The sequence below is a fragment of the Salmo salar genome, chromosome ssa13 (genome assembly GCF_905237065.1).
Source record: "Salmo salar chromosome ssa13, Ssal_v3.1, whole genome shotgun sequence".
NCBI classification, from domain to species: domain Eukaryota; kingdom Metazoa; phylum Chordata; class Actinopteri; order Salmoniformes; family Salmonidae; genus Salmo; species Salmo salar.
In genome coordinates, this window is record NC_059454.1 from 16448892 (window position 1) to 16463448 (window position 14557).

At 54.9% G+C, this 14557-nt stretch overlaps 1 protein-coding gene across 1 annotated transcript in view; it reads right to left on the minus strand.

Annotated features, from left to right (window-relative positions):
* Positions 1-7466: 7466 nt before the first annotated feature.
* The window catches only part of cacna2d3a (calcium channel, voltage-dependent, alpha 2/delta subunit 3a), a 328563-nt gene continuing 321472 nt past the window's right edge, over positions 7467-14557 (minus strand). Inside the window, exons 35-37 of the mRNA XM_045692990.1 lie at positions 9287-9399; positions 8059-8141; positions 7467-7753 (exon numbers count right to left, since the gene is read on the minus strand). Coding sequence (XP_045548946.1) covers positions 7661-7753; positions 8059-8141; positions 9287-9399 — 289 coding nt within the window. The 3' untranslated portion in view covers positions 7467-7660. The remainder of the gene's footprint in view (positions 7754-8058; positions 8142-9286; positions 9400-14557) is intronic.

The following is a 14557-nucleotide window of genomic DNA, read 5'->3' on the forward strand; positions in this document are numbered from 1 at the left end:
CCATCTACAGCCGAGTGTCTGAGACTGATGTACTTAATTAAGGTCACTGATTAGTTAGGAACTCCCTGGTTGTCTGGTTCTTAATTGGACACTAATAGAACAGAATTAACAAAAACCAGAAGACAGTCAGTCCTACATGGAATACGTTTGACAACCCTGGGCTAGGGGAAAGGCTAGGGGGAGGGCTAGGGGAAGGGCTAGGGGAAAGGCTAGGGGGAGGGCTAGGGGAAGGGCTAGGGGAAAGGCTAGGGGAAAGGCTAGGGCTAGGGGAAGGGCGAGGGGTAAGGCTAGGGGAAAGGCTAGGGGTGGGCTAGTGGAAGGGCTAGGGGAAGGGCTAGGGGAAAATCTAGGGGAAAGGCTAGGGGAAAGGCTAGGGGGAGGGCTAGGGCGAGGGCTAGGGGAAGGGCTAGGGGGAAAGGCTAGGGATAGGGGAGGGCTAGGGGAAAGGCTAGGGCTAGGGGAGGGCTAGGGGAAAGGCTAGGGGAAGGGCTAGGGGGAAAGGCTAGGGGAAGGGCTAGGAGAAGGGCTAGGGGAAGGGCTAGGGGAAAGGCTAGGGCTAGGGGAGGGCTAGGGGAAAGGCTAGGGGAAAGGCTAGGGCTAGGGGAGGGCTAGGGGAAAGGCTATGGGAAAGGCTAAGGGAAAGGCTAGGTAGGGGAAGGGCTAGGGGGAGGACTAGGGGAAGGGCTAGGGGAAAGGCTAGAGGAAGGGCTAGGGGAAAGGCTATGGGAAAGGCTAGGGGAAAGGCTAGGTAGGGGAAGGGCTAGAGGGAGGACTAGGGGAAGGGCTAGGGGAAGGGCTAGGGGAAAGGCTAAGGGAAAGGCTAGGGGAAGGGCTAGGGGAAAGGCTATGGGCAAGGCTAGGGGAAAGGCTAGGTAGGGGAAGGGCTAGGGGGAGGACTAGGGGAAGGGCTAGGGGAAGGGCTAGGGGAAAGGCTAGGGGAAAGGCTAGGGCTAGGGAGGGCTAGGGGAAAGGCTAGGGGAAGGACTAGGGGAAGGGCTAGGGGAAAGGCTAGGTGAAGAGCTAGGGGAAGGGCTAGGGGGAGGGCTAGGGGGAGGGCTAGGGGAAGGGCTAGGTGAAGGGCTAGGGGGAAGTCTAGGGGAAGGGCTAGGGGAAGGGCTAGGTGAAGGGCTAGGGGAGGGCTAGGGGAAAGGCTAGGGGAAAGGCTAGGGGAAAGGCTAGGGCCAGGGGAGGGCTAAGGGAAGGGCTAGGGGAAGGCTAGGGGAAAGGTTACGGGAAAGGCTAGGGCGAGGGGGAGGGCTAGGGGAAGGGCTAGGGAAAAGGCAAGGGGTAAGGCTAGGGGAAGGGCTAGGGGAAGGGCTAGGAGGGGGCTAGGGGAAAGGCTAGGGGGAGGGCTAGGGAAGGGCTAGGGGAAAGGCTAGGGGAAAGGCTAGGGGAAGGGCTAGGGGAAAGGCTATGGCTGGGGAGGGCTAGGGGAAAGTCTAGGGGAAGGGCTAGGGGAAAGGCTAGGTGAAGGCTAGGTGAAGGGCTAGGGGAAAGGCTAGGGGGAGGGCTAGGGGAAGGGCTAGGGGAAGGGCTAGGTTAAGGGCTAGGTGAAGGGCTAGGGGAAGGGCTATGGGAAAGGCTAGGAGAAAGGCTAGGGGAAAGGTTAGGGCCAGGGGAAGGGCTAGTGGAAGGGCTAGGGGAACGGCTAGGGGAAAGGTTAGGGGAAAGGCTAGGGCCAGGGGGAGGGCTGGGGGAAAGGCTAGGGGAAAGGCTAGACGAAGGGCTAGGGGAAGGGCTAGGGGAAAGGTTAGGGGAAAGGCTAGGGCCAGGGGGAGGGCTAGGGGAAAGGCTAGGGGAGGGCTAGGGGAAGGGCTAGGGGAAAGGCTAGGGGAAGGGCTAGGGGGAGGGCAAGGGAAGGGCTAGCGGAAAGGCTAGGGGAGGGCTAGGGGAAGGGCTAGGGGAAAGGCTAGGGGAAGGTCTAGGGGGAGGGCAAGGGAAGGGCTAGGGGAAAGGCTGGGTGAAAGGCTAGGTGAAGGGCAAGGTAAAGGGCTAGGTAAAGGGCTAGGCGAAGGGCTAGGTGAAGGGCTAGGGGAAAGGGTAGGGCTAGGGGAGGGCTAGGGGAAAGGCTAGGGGAAGGGCTAAGGGGAAAGGCTAGGGGAAGGGCTAGGGGGATGGCTAGGGGAAGGGCTAGGGGAAAGACTAGGTTAGGGGAAAGGCTAGGGCTAGGGGAAAGGCTAAGGGAAGGCTAGGGGAAAGGCTAGGGGAAGGGGGGCTAGGGGAAGGGCTAGGGGAAAGGCTAGGGGAAAGGCTAGGGCTAGAGGAAAGACTAGGGGAAGGGCTTGGGGAAAGGCTAGGGGATGGCTAGGGGAAAGGCTAGGGGAGGGCTAGGGGAAAGGCTAGGGGAGGGCTAGGGGAGGGCTAGGGGAAGGGCAAGGGGAACGGCTAGGTGAAAGGCTAGGGGAAAGGCTAGGGGAAAGGCTAAGGCTAGGGGAGGGCTAGGGGAAGGGCTAGGTGAAGGGCTAGGGGAAAGGCTAGGGCCTGGGGGAGGGCTTGGGGAAATGCTAGGGGAAGGGCTAGGGGAAAGGCTAGGGCCTGGGGGAGGGCTTGGGGAAAGGCTAGAGGAAGGGCTAGGGGAAGGGCTAGGGAAAAGGTTAGGGGAAGGGCTAGGGGAAGGGCTGGGGGAAAGGCTAGGGGAAGGGCTAGGGGAAGGGCTGGGGGGAAGGCTAGGGGAAAGGCTAGGGCCAGGGGGAGAGCTAGGGGAAGGGCTAGGGGAAAGGCTAGGGGAAAGGCTAGGGGAAGGGCTAGGGGAGGGCAAGGAAAGGGCTAGGGGTAAGGCTAGGTGAAAGGCTAGGTGAAGGGCTAGGTAAAGGGCTAGGGGAAGGGCTAGGGGAAGGGCTAGGTGAAGGGCTAGGGGAAAGGCTAGGGCTAGGGGAGGGCTAGGGGAAAGGCTAGGGGAAGGGCTAAGGGGAAAGGCTAGGGGAAGGGCTAGGGGGAGGGCTAGGGGAAGGGCTAGGGGAAAGACTAGGGCTAGGGGAGGGCTAGGGGAGGGCTAGGGGAAAGGCTAGGGGAAAGGCTAGGGCTAGGGGAAAGGCTAAGGGAAGGCTAGGGGAAAGGCTAGGGGAAGGGCTAGGGGGAGGGCTAGGGGAAGGGCTAGGGGAAAGGCTAGGTGAAAGGCTAGGGGAAAGGCTAGGGCTAGGGGAGGGCTAGGGAACAGGCTAGGGGAGGGCTAGGGGAAAGGCTAGGGGAAGGCTAGGGGAAGGGCAAGGAGAACGGCTAGGTGAAAGGCTAGGGGAAAGGCTAGGGGAAAGGCTAAGGCTAGGGGAGGGCTAGGGGAAGGGCTAGGTGAAGGACTAGGTGAAAGGCTATGGCCAGGGGGAGGGCTAGGGGAAAGGCTAAGGGAAGGGCTAGGGGAAGGGCTAGGGAAAAGGCAGGGGGGAAGAGCTAGGGGAAGGGCTAGGGAAAAGGTTAGGGGAATGGCTAGGGGAAGGGCTGGGGGAAAGGCTAGGGGAAGGGCAGGGGGAAGGGCTAGGGGAAAGGCTAGGGCCAGGGGGAGAGCTAAGGGAAGGGCTAGGGGAAAGGCTAGGGGAAAGGCTAGGGGAAAGGCTAGGGCTAGGGGAAGGGCTAGGGGGGAGGACTAGGGGAAGGGCTAGGGGAAGGGCTAGGGGAAAGGCTAAGGGAAAGGCTAGGGGAAGGGCTAGGGGAAAGGCTATGGGCAAGGCTAGGGGAAAGGCTAGGTAGGGGAAGGGCTAGGGGGAGGACTAGGGGAAGGGCTAGGGGAAGGGCTAGGGGAAAGGCTAGGGGAAGGGCTAGGGGAAAGGCTAGGGCTAGGGAGGGCTAGGGGAAAGGCTAGGGGAAGGACTAGGGGAAGGGCTAGGGGAAAGGCTAGGTGAAGAGCTAGGGGAAGGGCTAGGGGGAGGGCTAGGGGGAGGGCTAGGGGAAGGGCTAGGTGAAGGGCTAGGGGGAAGTCTAGGGGAAGGGCTAGGGGAAGGGCTAGGTGAAGGGCTAGGGGAGGGCTAGGGGAAAGGCTAGGGGAAAGGCTAGGGGAAAGGCTAGGGCCAGGGGAGGGCTAGGGGAAGGGCTAGGGGAAGGCTAGGGGAAAGGTTACGGGAAAGGCTAGGGCGAGGGGGAGGGCTAGGGGAAGGGCTAGGGAAAAGGCAAGGGGTAAGGCTAGGGGAAGGGCTAGGGGAAGGGCTAGGAGGGGGCTAGGGGAAAGGCTAGGGGGAGGGCTAGGGAAGGGCTAGGGGAAAGGCTAGGGGAAAGGCTAGGGGAAGGGCTAGGGGAAAGGCTATGGCTGGGGAGGGCTAGGGGAAAGTCTAGGGGAAGGGCTAGGGGAAAGGCTAGGTGAAGGCTAGGTGAAGGGCTAGGGGAAAGGCTAGGGGGAGGGCTAGGGGAAGGGCTAGGGGAAGGGCTAGGTTAAGGGCTAGGTGAAGGGCTAGGGGAAGGGCTATGGGAAAGGCTAGGAGAAAGGCTAGGGGAAAGGTTAGGGCCAGGGGAAGGGCTAGTGGAAGGGCTAGGGGAACGGCTAGGGGAAAGGTTAGGGGAAAGGCTAGGGCCAGGGGGAGGGCTGGGGGAAAGGCTAGGGGAAAGGCTAGACGAAGGGCTAGGGGAAGGGCTAGGGGAAAGGTTAGGGGAAAGGCTAGGGCCAGGGGGAGGGCTAGGGGAAAGGCTAGGGGAGGGGCTAGGGGAAAGGCTAGGGCTAGGGAGGGCTAGGGGAAAGGCTAGGGGAAGGACTAGGGGAAGGGCTAGGGGAAGGGCTAGGGGAAAGGCTAGGGGAAGGGCTAGGGGAAAGGCTAGGGCTAGGGAGGGCTAGGGGAAAGGCTAGGGGAAGGACTAGGGGAAGGGCTAGGGGAAAGGCTAGGTGAAGAGCTAGGGGAAGGGCTAGGGGGAGGGCTAGGGGGAGGGCTAGGGGAAGGGCTAGGTGAAGGGCTAGGGGGAAGTCTAGGGGAAGGGCTAGGGGAAGGGCTAGGTGAAGGGCTAGGGGAGGGCTAGGGGAAAGGCTAGGGGAAAGGCTAGGGGAAAGGCTAGGGCCAGGGGAGGGCTAGGGGAAGGGCTAGGGGAAGGCTAGGGGAAAGGTTACGGGAAAGGCTAGGGCGAGGGGGAGGGCTAGGGGAAGGGCTAGGGAAAAGGCAAGGGGTAAGGCTAGGGGAAGGGCTAGGGGAAGGGCTAGGAGGGGGCTAGGGGAAAGGCTAGGGGGAGGGCTAGGGAAGGGCTAGGGGAAAGGCTAGGGGAAAGGCTAGGGGAAGGGCTAGGGGAAAGGCTATGGCTGGGGAGGGCTAGGGGAAAGTCTAGGGGAAGGGCTAGGGGAAAGGCTAGGTGAAGGCTAGGTGAAGGGCTAGGGGAAAGGCTAGGGGAGGGCTAGGGGAAGGGCTAGGGGAAGGGCTAGGTTAAGGGCTAGGTGAAGGGCTAGGGGAAGGGCTATGGGAAAGGCTAGGAGAAAGGCTAGGGGAAAGGTTAGGGCCAGGGGAAGGGCTAGTGGAAGGGCTAGGGGAACGGCTAGGGGAAAGGTTAGGGGAAAGGCTAGGGCCAGGGGGAGGGCTGGGGGAAAGGCTAGGGGAAAGGCTAGACGAAGGGCTAGGGGAAGGGCTAGGGGAAAGGTTAGGGGAAAGGCTAGGGCCAGGGGGAGGGCTAGGGGAAAGGCTAGGGGAGGGCTAGGGGAAGGGCTAGGGGAAAGGCTAGGGGAAGGGCTAGGGGAGGGCAAGGGAAGGGCTAGCGGAAAGGCTAGGGGAGGGCTAGGGGAAGGGCTAGGGGAAAGGCTAGGGGAAGGTCTAGGGGGAGGGCAAGGGAAGGGCTAGGGGAAAGGCTGGGTGAAAGGCTAGGTGACGGGCAAGGTAAAGGGCTAGGTAAAGGGCTAGGCGAAGGGCTAGGTGAAGGGCTAGGGGAAAGGGTAGGGCTAGGGGAGGGCTAGGGGAAAGGCTAGGGGAAGGGCTAAGGGGAAAGGCTAGGGGAAGGGCTAGGGGGATGGCTAGGGGAAGGGCTAGGGGAAAGACTAGGTTAGGGGAAAGGCTAGGGTTAGGGGAAAGGCTAAGGGAAGGCTAGGGGAAAGGCTAGGGGAAGGGGGGCTAGGGGAAGGGCTAGGGGAAAGGCTAGGGGAAAGGCTAGGGCTAGAGGAAAGACTAGGGGAAGGGCTTGGGGAAAGGCTAGGGGATGGCTAGGGGAAAGGCTAGGGGAGGGCTAGGGGAAAGGCTAGGGGAGGGCTAGGGGAGGGCTAGGGGAAGGGCAAGGGGAACGGCTAGGTGAAAGGCTAGGGGAAAGGCTAGGGGAAAGGCTAAGGCTAGGGGAGGGCTAGGGGAAGGGCTAGGTGAAGGGCTAGGGGAAAGGCTAGGGCCTGGGGGAGGGCTTGGGGAAATGCTAGGGGAAGGGCTAGGGGAAAGGCTAGGGCCTGGGGGAGGGCTTGGGGAAAGGCTAGAGGAAGGGCTAGGGGAAGGGCTAGGGAAAAGGTTAGGGGAAGGGCTAGGGGAAGGGCTGGGGGAAAGGCTAGGGGAAGGGCTAGGGGAAGGGCTGGGGGGAAGGCTAGGGGAAAGGCTAGGGCCAGGGGGAGAGCTAGGGGAAGGGCTAGGGGAAAGGCTAGGGGAAAGGCTAGGGGAAGGGCTAGGGGGAGGGCAAGGAAAGGGCTAGGGGTAAGGCTAGGTGAAAGGCTAGGTGAAGGGCTAGGTAAAGGGCTAGGAGAAGGGCTAGGGGAAGGGCTAGGTGAAGGGCTAGGGGAAAGGCTAGGGCTAGGGGAGGGCTAGGGGAAAGGCTAGGGGAAGGGCTAAGGGGAAAGGCTAGGGGAAGGGCTAGGGGGAGGGCTAGGGGAAAGGCTAGGTGAAGGCTAGGTGAAGAGCTAGGGGAAAGGCTAGGGCTAGGGGAAGGGCTAGGTGAAGGGCTAGGGGAAAGGCTAGGGGAAGGTCTAGGGGAAGGGCTAGGTGAAAGGCTAGGTGAAGAGCTAGGGGAGGGCTAGGGAAAAGGTTAGGGGAAAGGCTAGGGGAAAGGCTAAGGCTAGGGGAGGGCTAGGGGAAGGGCTAGGTGAAATGCTAGGTGAAAGGCTATGGCCAGGGGGAGGGCTAGGGGAAAGGCTAGGGGAAGGGCTAGGGGAAGGGCTAGGGAAAAGGCTAGGGGAAGGGCTAGGGGAAGGGCTAGGGAAAAGGTTAGGGGAATGGCTTGGGGAAGGGCTGGGGGAAAGGCTAGGGGAAGGGCTAGGGGAAGGGCAGGGGGAAAGGCTAGGGGAAAGGCTAGGGCCAGGGGGAGAGCTAGGGGAAGGGCTAGGGGAAAGGCTAGTGGAAAGGCTAGGGGAAGGGCTAGGGGAAAGGCTAGGTGAAGGCTAGGTGAAGAGCTAGGGGAAAGGCTAGGGCTAGGGGAAGGGCTAGGTGAAGGGCTAGGGGAAAGGCTAGGGGAAGGTCTAGGGGAAGGGCTAGGTGAAAGGCTAGGTGAAGGGCTAGGGGAGGGCTACGGGAAAGGCTAGGGGAAAGGCTAGGGTAAAGGCTAGGGTAAAGGCTAGGGCCAGGGGAGGGCTAGGGGAAGGGCTAGGGGAAGGGCTAGGGGAAAGGCTAGGGGAAGGGGGAGGGCTAGGGGAAGGGCTAGGGAAAAGGCTAGGGGAAAGGCTAGGGGGAGGGCTAGGGGAAAGGCTAGGGGTTGGTTTGTGATTTTTTTTAGTATCTGTGGCGTAGTCAGGGATTCATTTGCATGCCGAGCCGAGCCAATCCCAGCCAAGCCTGGGATTGGGGGGCGTGGCCAGCCCTGGTCACCTAGGAAACAGCGCCAGCAGCAGGCAGAACAGTGTTGCCATTAGCGATGGGGAGAGGTTGAGAGCTCCTCCACACTCCATAGAGTTCTCCTGCAGCAAGAGAAAGAGAAAGCGAGATGGAGAGAGAGAGAGAGAGAAAGAAAGAGACAGACAGAGAGAGAGAGAAAGAGAGACAGAGAGAGAGTGATAGAGAGAGTCAGAGACAGATTAATTAATGGCCCAGCAAGGGTTTAATCCATTGTTACAGTATGGTGAAGCTACGGTCAAGTTATTGTGTAGTTGTGGTGTGGTTGGGGAATGGTTATGGTTTGGTTACCTCTGGGTGGAAGGGGTGGCAGGAGGTTAGGTTGGGCTATGGTTGTGATGTGGTCGGGGTATGGTTGGGGTTTGGTTACCTCTGGGTGGAAGGGGTGGCAGGAGTCAGGTCGTCTCCGGTCCTTCTGGAACTTCAGTCGTTCACACTTCAGAGACTCGTTATGTGCAGCCGCAGTCAAGGAACTCATGGGAGACTTCACAGTAGAACACACTACTGGTCCACATTCAAAGCAGCGTGCCACAATATGAGGAGCACTTCACACAAGCACCCTACTTGCTACAACAATGTACCCCAGACAACATATGACAACAGATCAACGCTAAAGTGAATATTGCTTTGGATAGGAATTTCCCTTCTTTTGATTGCAATTCCATGGTTGTAACTAGGATCTGTGTTCTTCCTGCAGCCTGCTGCCTGCTGCCTGGCCTCTCTATACTGTAGCTCAGCGTCTGCTATTGATCAGGCCCCCATCACTGGCCCAGGCCCTTATGAAACATCACACACGAACGCACTCACTCACTCACACGCACACACACACACACACTCCGTTGTGAAACAGTCCATCTGTTAGAGCGCCATGCATTGTTTGAAACCCTCAGCCCTCCAGCCTCAGATCTCATACCCAAACATGCACGCGCACAGGCACACACACACACAGGCACGCACGCGCACACACACACACACACACACACACACACACACACACACACACACACACACACACACACACACACAGCTCTTTCATCCAACTAACGGAGCAAAGGGCAAACAAACTCTCACCAAACCCACCCGCAAATTAAAGCGATCTCTGTTTTTCCCATCGTTCCTCTCAGAGGATACAAAACAATAACTCACTGACCATAATGATGCTGACACTGGAATTCATGGGGTGAAAAAGGAGAAATAAGTTGTGTGTATCAAAATACATGAGAAGGGAATAGCGTTGTTTTTCTTTTTACTGTGCGACAGCCCCTGAATAAGCAGCTGTGGAGCCAACCGAAGGGGCCGTGGGAGGTGATCACTGATCATATTGAAGTCAGACAAGCTTTAATGAAAACCCTGGAGGTTTTGCTACATTTTGCGGTTGGCTCACACACACACTCAAAAACACATTCACTCCCTGAGTTCGAGAGATGTGAAATCAATTCTACCCGTACCTCTGTACTGTGGCTCTCATGCCTTACACCACATCCTCTCCCCCTGTACCCCTGTCCACACCCCTACACATATCCACACCCCACTGTCCCCTATTTCACCCTTTACTCCACCAGTCCAGCCCTTCCCACCGGTCTCTGTGATAAGGATATACATGATCTCGATGGGGTCCATGGTGATTGGAGCAGCCTCAGAACAGTCACACTTGTTGTCTACCACCACCATGAAGAGATTACTGCTGGGGATCTGCTGGATCACAAATGATCTGCCAATAGGAAAACACAGAGGAAGGGAAAGGGCGAAAAAGAGAGAGAGATGGAGGAGAAATAGAGAGATGGAGGGGAAAGAGAGCGAGAGAGGAGAAAGAGAGAGAGAGATGGAGGAGAAAGAGCGAGAGAGAGATGGAGGGGAAAGAGAGAGATGGAGGAGAAAGAGAGAGATGGAGGAGAAAGAGAGAGATGGAGAAAGAGAGAGAGAGATGGAGGGGAAAGAGAGAGATAGAGGGGAAAGAGAGAGATGGAGGAGAAAGAGAGAGATGGAGGAGAAAGAGAGAGATGGAGGAGAAAGAGAGAGATGGAGGAGAAAGAGAGAGAGTGATGGAGGGGAGAGAGAGCGAGATGTACACTTCAGATTGACCATGAATATGAATTACAGTACCAGTGTAACAGGGGGACACTTTGAAAAGATTCCAATGGGCATGTGTCAAAAAATATGCCTTGTCTCAGTGTGCTGCACACACACACACACACACACACACACACATACATATTCTAACCCCCCCACACACACACGGCCCATCCAAGGCCCTCACCGATGAAGTGTTGCAGAATATAAAACACTCCAAAGGAGAGAAATGGGAAGCAGACTCCAGTTCCTCGAGTTCCAGATCTTCCCATGGCTGGGTTTAACTGGCCGAGGAGACACTGTCTGATCTGGCCTCCTGGTTAGTGATTTATGTCTCAGCATAGGGTTTATGAACAGGAGAGGCCGTAAAGATGATCTCTTCTTTCTCTCTCACTCTCTCTTTGTCTTTCTCTCTGACCCCCTCTCTTTTCCACCGACTGTGATTTATGTCTCTCACTGTAATGCATTTATCACTAGTGGATCTCCTCAAAGGAGAGGAGACACGCACGCACGCTCGCCTGCACACACGCATGCACGAATACAGGATCTCCGCAAAAGAACCATCAGTGGAAAGTAGCCTGACTAAGTATACAGGCTCTCCAGCTTAACATACCCCAGTCTAACCCAGTCCAACCCAGTTACTCTAACTCAGCCCAGTCTAACCCAGTCCAACCCAGTTACTCTAACTCAGCCCAGTCTAACCCAGTCCAACCCAGTTACTCTAACTCAGCCCAGTCTAACCCAGTCCAACCCAGTTAGTCTAACTCAGCCCAGTCTAACCCAGTCCAACCCAGTTACTCTAACTCAGCCCAGTCTAACCCAGTCCAACCCAGTTACTCTAACTCAGCCCAGTCTAACCCAGTCCAACCCAGTTACTCTAACTCAGCCCAGTCTAACCCAATCCAACCCAGTTTACCCTAACTCAGCCCAGTCTAACCCAGTCCAACCCAAATACCCTAACTCAGCCCAGTCTAACCCAGTCCAACCCAGTTACCGTAACTCAGCCCAGTCTAACCCAGTCCAACCCAGTTTACCCTAACTCAGCCCAGTCTAACCCAATCCAACCCAGTTACCCTAACTCAGCCCAGACCAACCCAGTCCAACCCAGTTTACCCTAACTCAGCCCAGTCTAACCCAGTCCAACCCAGTTACCCTAACTCAGCCCAGTCTAACCCAGTCCAACCCAGTTTACCCTAACTCAGCCCAGTCTAACTCAGCCCAGTATATCCAAGCCAAGTCCTACCAAACCTTGCTCAGCCAGGGTTTTTTTAAATAAAAAATGGGCTTAAGTGGTGGGCGTGACAGGGGGCGCGGTCGGCCTGTTGGCGTGGCTGAATTGTAAAAATAGTTTTAGAGGCCCCCATCTTAGCTGTGCAGAGAAATGTTTGAATTTTTAAGCCAATTTCCTGCAATTCTACAGATTTCTACATGGAGCTGAGAGACATTTTTGTAGTTTTAAAGCAAATTATCTACGATTGTACATGTTATGTCATGGAGCTAATGTAAAATTGAGCAGTTTTAAAGCAAACATCCTGCAACTCTATGTATTTTGCTCAAACATAATAAAATCTATACTGCTAAATTCATTGTTTGGGGTATTTTCGCTGATTGTCTAGATTTTATTTTGGTGATTGTTAGTTCTCAAAGATTATATTATATAGCTCCATTATATTTTCTACAAACTTTACATCTTGTTTTAGTCGTTTAAGTTTACACTGAAAGCGTTTTTCCATCCCGAAAATGTATTTATAAAAAAAATACAGTTTACACTGTTTGGACTAGGTGACCCAAAAAAACACTGCCCAAGTTTATCAATTGCAAAAAAAATCCCTGTCCAGCACAGTCTATTCAAGCCCAGTCCATCCTAACCTCTCAGCACAGTCTATTCAAGCCCAGTCCATCCTAACCTCTCAGCACAGTGTATTCAAGCCCTGTCCATCCTAACCTAACTCAGCACTGTCTATTCAAGCCCTGTTCATCCTAACCTAACTCAGCACTGTCTATTCAAGCCCTGTCCATCCTAATCTAACTCAGCACTGTCTATTCAAGCCCTGTCCATCCTAACCTAACTCAGCACAGTCTATTCAAGCCCTGTCCATCCTAACCTAACTCAGCACTGTCTATTCAAGCCCTGTCCATCCTAACCTAACTCAGCACTGTCTATTCAAGCCCTGTCCATCCTAACCTAACTCAGCACTGTCTATTCAAGCCCTGTCCATCCTAACCTAACTCAGCACAGTCTATTCAAGCCCTGTCCATCCTAACCTAACTCAGCACTGTCTATTCAAGCCCAGTCCATCCTAACCTAACTCAGCACAGTCTATTCAAGCCCAGTCCATCCTAACCTAACTCAGCACTGTCTATTCAAGCCCAGTCCATCCTAACCTAACTCAGCACTGTCTATTCAAGCTCTGTCCATCCTAACCTAACTCAGCACTGTCTATTCAAGCCCTGCCCATCCTAACCTAACTCAGCACAGTCTATTCAAGCTCTGTCCATCCTAACCTAACTCAGCACTGTCTATTCAAGCCCAGTCCATCCTAACCTAACTCAGCACTGTCTATTCAAGCCCTGTCCATCCTAACCTAACTCAGCACTGTCTATTCAAGCCCTGTCCATCCTAACCTAACTCAGCACTGTCTATTCAAGCCCAGTCCATCCTAACCTAACTCAGCACTGTCTATTCAAGCCCAGTCCATCCTAACCTTACTCAGCACTGTCTATTCAAGCCCTGTCCATCCTAACCTAACTCAGCACTGTCTATTCAAGCCCAGTCCATCCTAACCTAACTCAGCACTGTCTATTCAAGCCCAGTCCATCATAACCTAACTCAGCACTGTCTATTCAAGCTCTGTCCATCCTAACCTAACTCAGCACTGTCTATTCAAGCCCAGTCCATCCTAACCTTACTCAGCACTGTCTATTCAAGCCCTGTCCATCCTAACCTAACTCAGCACTGTCTATTCAAGCCCAGTCCATCCTAACCTAACTCAGCACAGTCTATTCAAGCTCTGTCCATCCTAACCTAACTCAGCACTGTCTATTCAAGCCCAGTCCATCCTAACCTAACTCAGCACTGTCTATTCAAGCCCTGTCCATCCTAACCTAACTCAGCACTGTCTATTCAAGCCCTGTCCATCCTAACCTAACTCAGCACTGTCTATTCAAGCTCTGTCCATCCTAACCTAACTCAGCACTGTCTATTCAAGCCCAGTCCATCCTAACCTAACTCAGCACTGTCTATTCAAGCCCTGTCCATCCTAACCTAACTCAGCACTGTCTATTCAAGCCCTGTCCATCCTAACCTAACTCAGCACTGTCTATTCAAGCCCAGTCCATCCTAACCTAACTCAGCACTGTCTATTCAAGCCCAGTCCATCCTAACCTTACTCAGCACTGTCTATTCAAGCCCTGTCCATCCTAACCTAACTCAGCACTGTCTATTCAAGCCCAGTCCATCCTAACCTAACTCAGCACTGTCTATTCAAGCCCAGTCCATCATAACCTAACTCAGCACTGTCTATTCAAGCTCTGTCCATCCTAACCTAACTCAGCACTGTCTATTCAAGCCCAGTCCATCCTAACCTTACTCAGCACTGTCTATTCAAGCCCTGTCCATCCTAACCTAACTCAGCACTGTCTATTCAAGCCCAGTCCATCCTAACCTAACTCAGCACAGTCTATTCAAGCTCTGTCCATCCTAACCTAACTCAGCACTGTCTATTCAAGCCCAGTCCATCCTAACCTAACTCAGCACTGTCTATTCAAGCCCTGTCCATCCTAACCTAACTCAGCACTGTCTATTCAAGCCCTGTCCATCCTAACCTAACTCAGCACTGTCTATTCAAGCCCAGTCCATCCTAACCTAACTCAGCACTGTCTATTCAAGCCCAGTCCATCCTAACCTAACTCAGCACTGTCTATTCAAGCCCTGTCCATCCTAACCTGACTCAGCACAGTCTATTCAAGCCCAGTCCATCCTAACCTCTCAACACAGTGTATTCAAGCCCTGTCCATCCTAACCTAACTCAGCACTGTCTATTCAAGCTCTGTCCATCCTAACCTAACTCAGCACTGTCTATTCAAGCCCAGTCCATCCTAACCTAACTCAGCACTGTCTATTCAAGCCCTGTCCATCCTAACCTAACTCAGCACTGTCTATTCAAGCCCTGTCCATCCTAACCTAACTCAGCACTGTCTATTCAAGCCCAGTCCATCCTAACCTAACTCAGCACTGTCTATTCAAGCCCAGTCCATCCTAACCTAACTCAGCACTGTCTATTCAAGCCCAGTCCATCCTAACCTAACTCAGCACTGTCTATTCAAGCCCTGTCCATCCTAACCTAACTCAGCACTGTCTATTCAAGCCCTGTCCATCCTAACCTAACTCAGCACTGTCTATTCAAGCCCAGTCCATCCTAACCTAACTCAGCACTGTCTATTCAAGCCCAGTCCATCCTAACCTAACTCAGCACTGTCTATTCAAGCCCTGTCCATCCTAACCTGACTCAGCACAGTCTATTCAAGCCCAGTCCATCCTAACCTCTCAGCACAGTGTATTCAAGCCCTGTCCATCCTAACCTAACTCAGCACTGTCTATTCAAGCTCTGTCCATCCTAACCTAACTCAGCACTGTCTATTCAAGCCCAGTCCATCCTAACCTAACTCAGCACAGTCTATTCAAGCCCTGTCCATCCTAACCTAACTCAGCACTGTCTATTCAAGCCCTGTCCATCCTAACCTAACTCAGCACTGTCTATTCAAGCCCAGTCCATCCTAACCTAACTCAGCACTGTCTA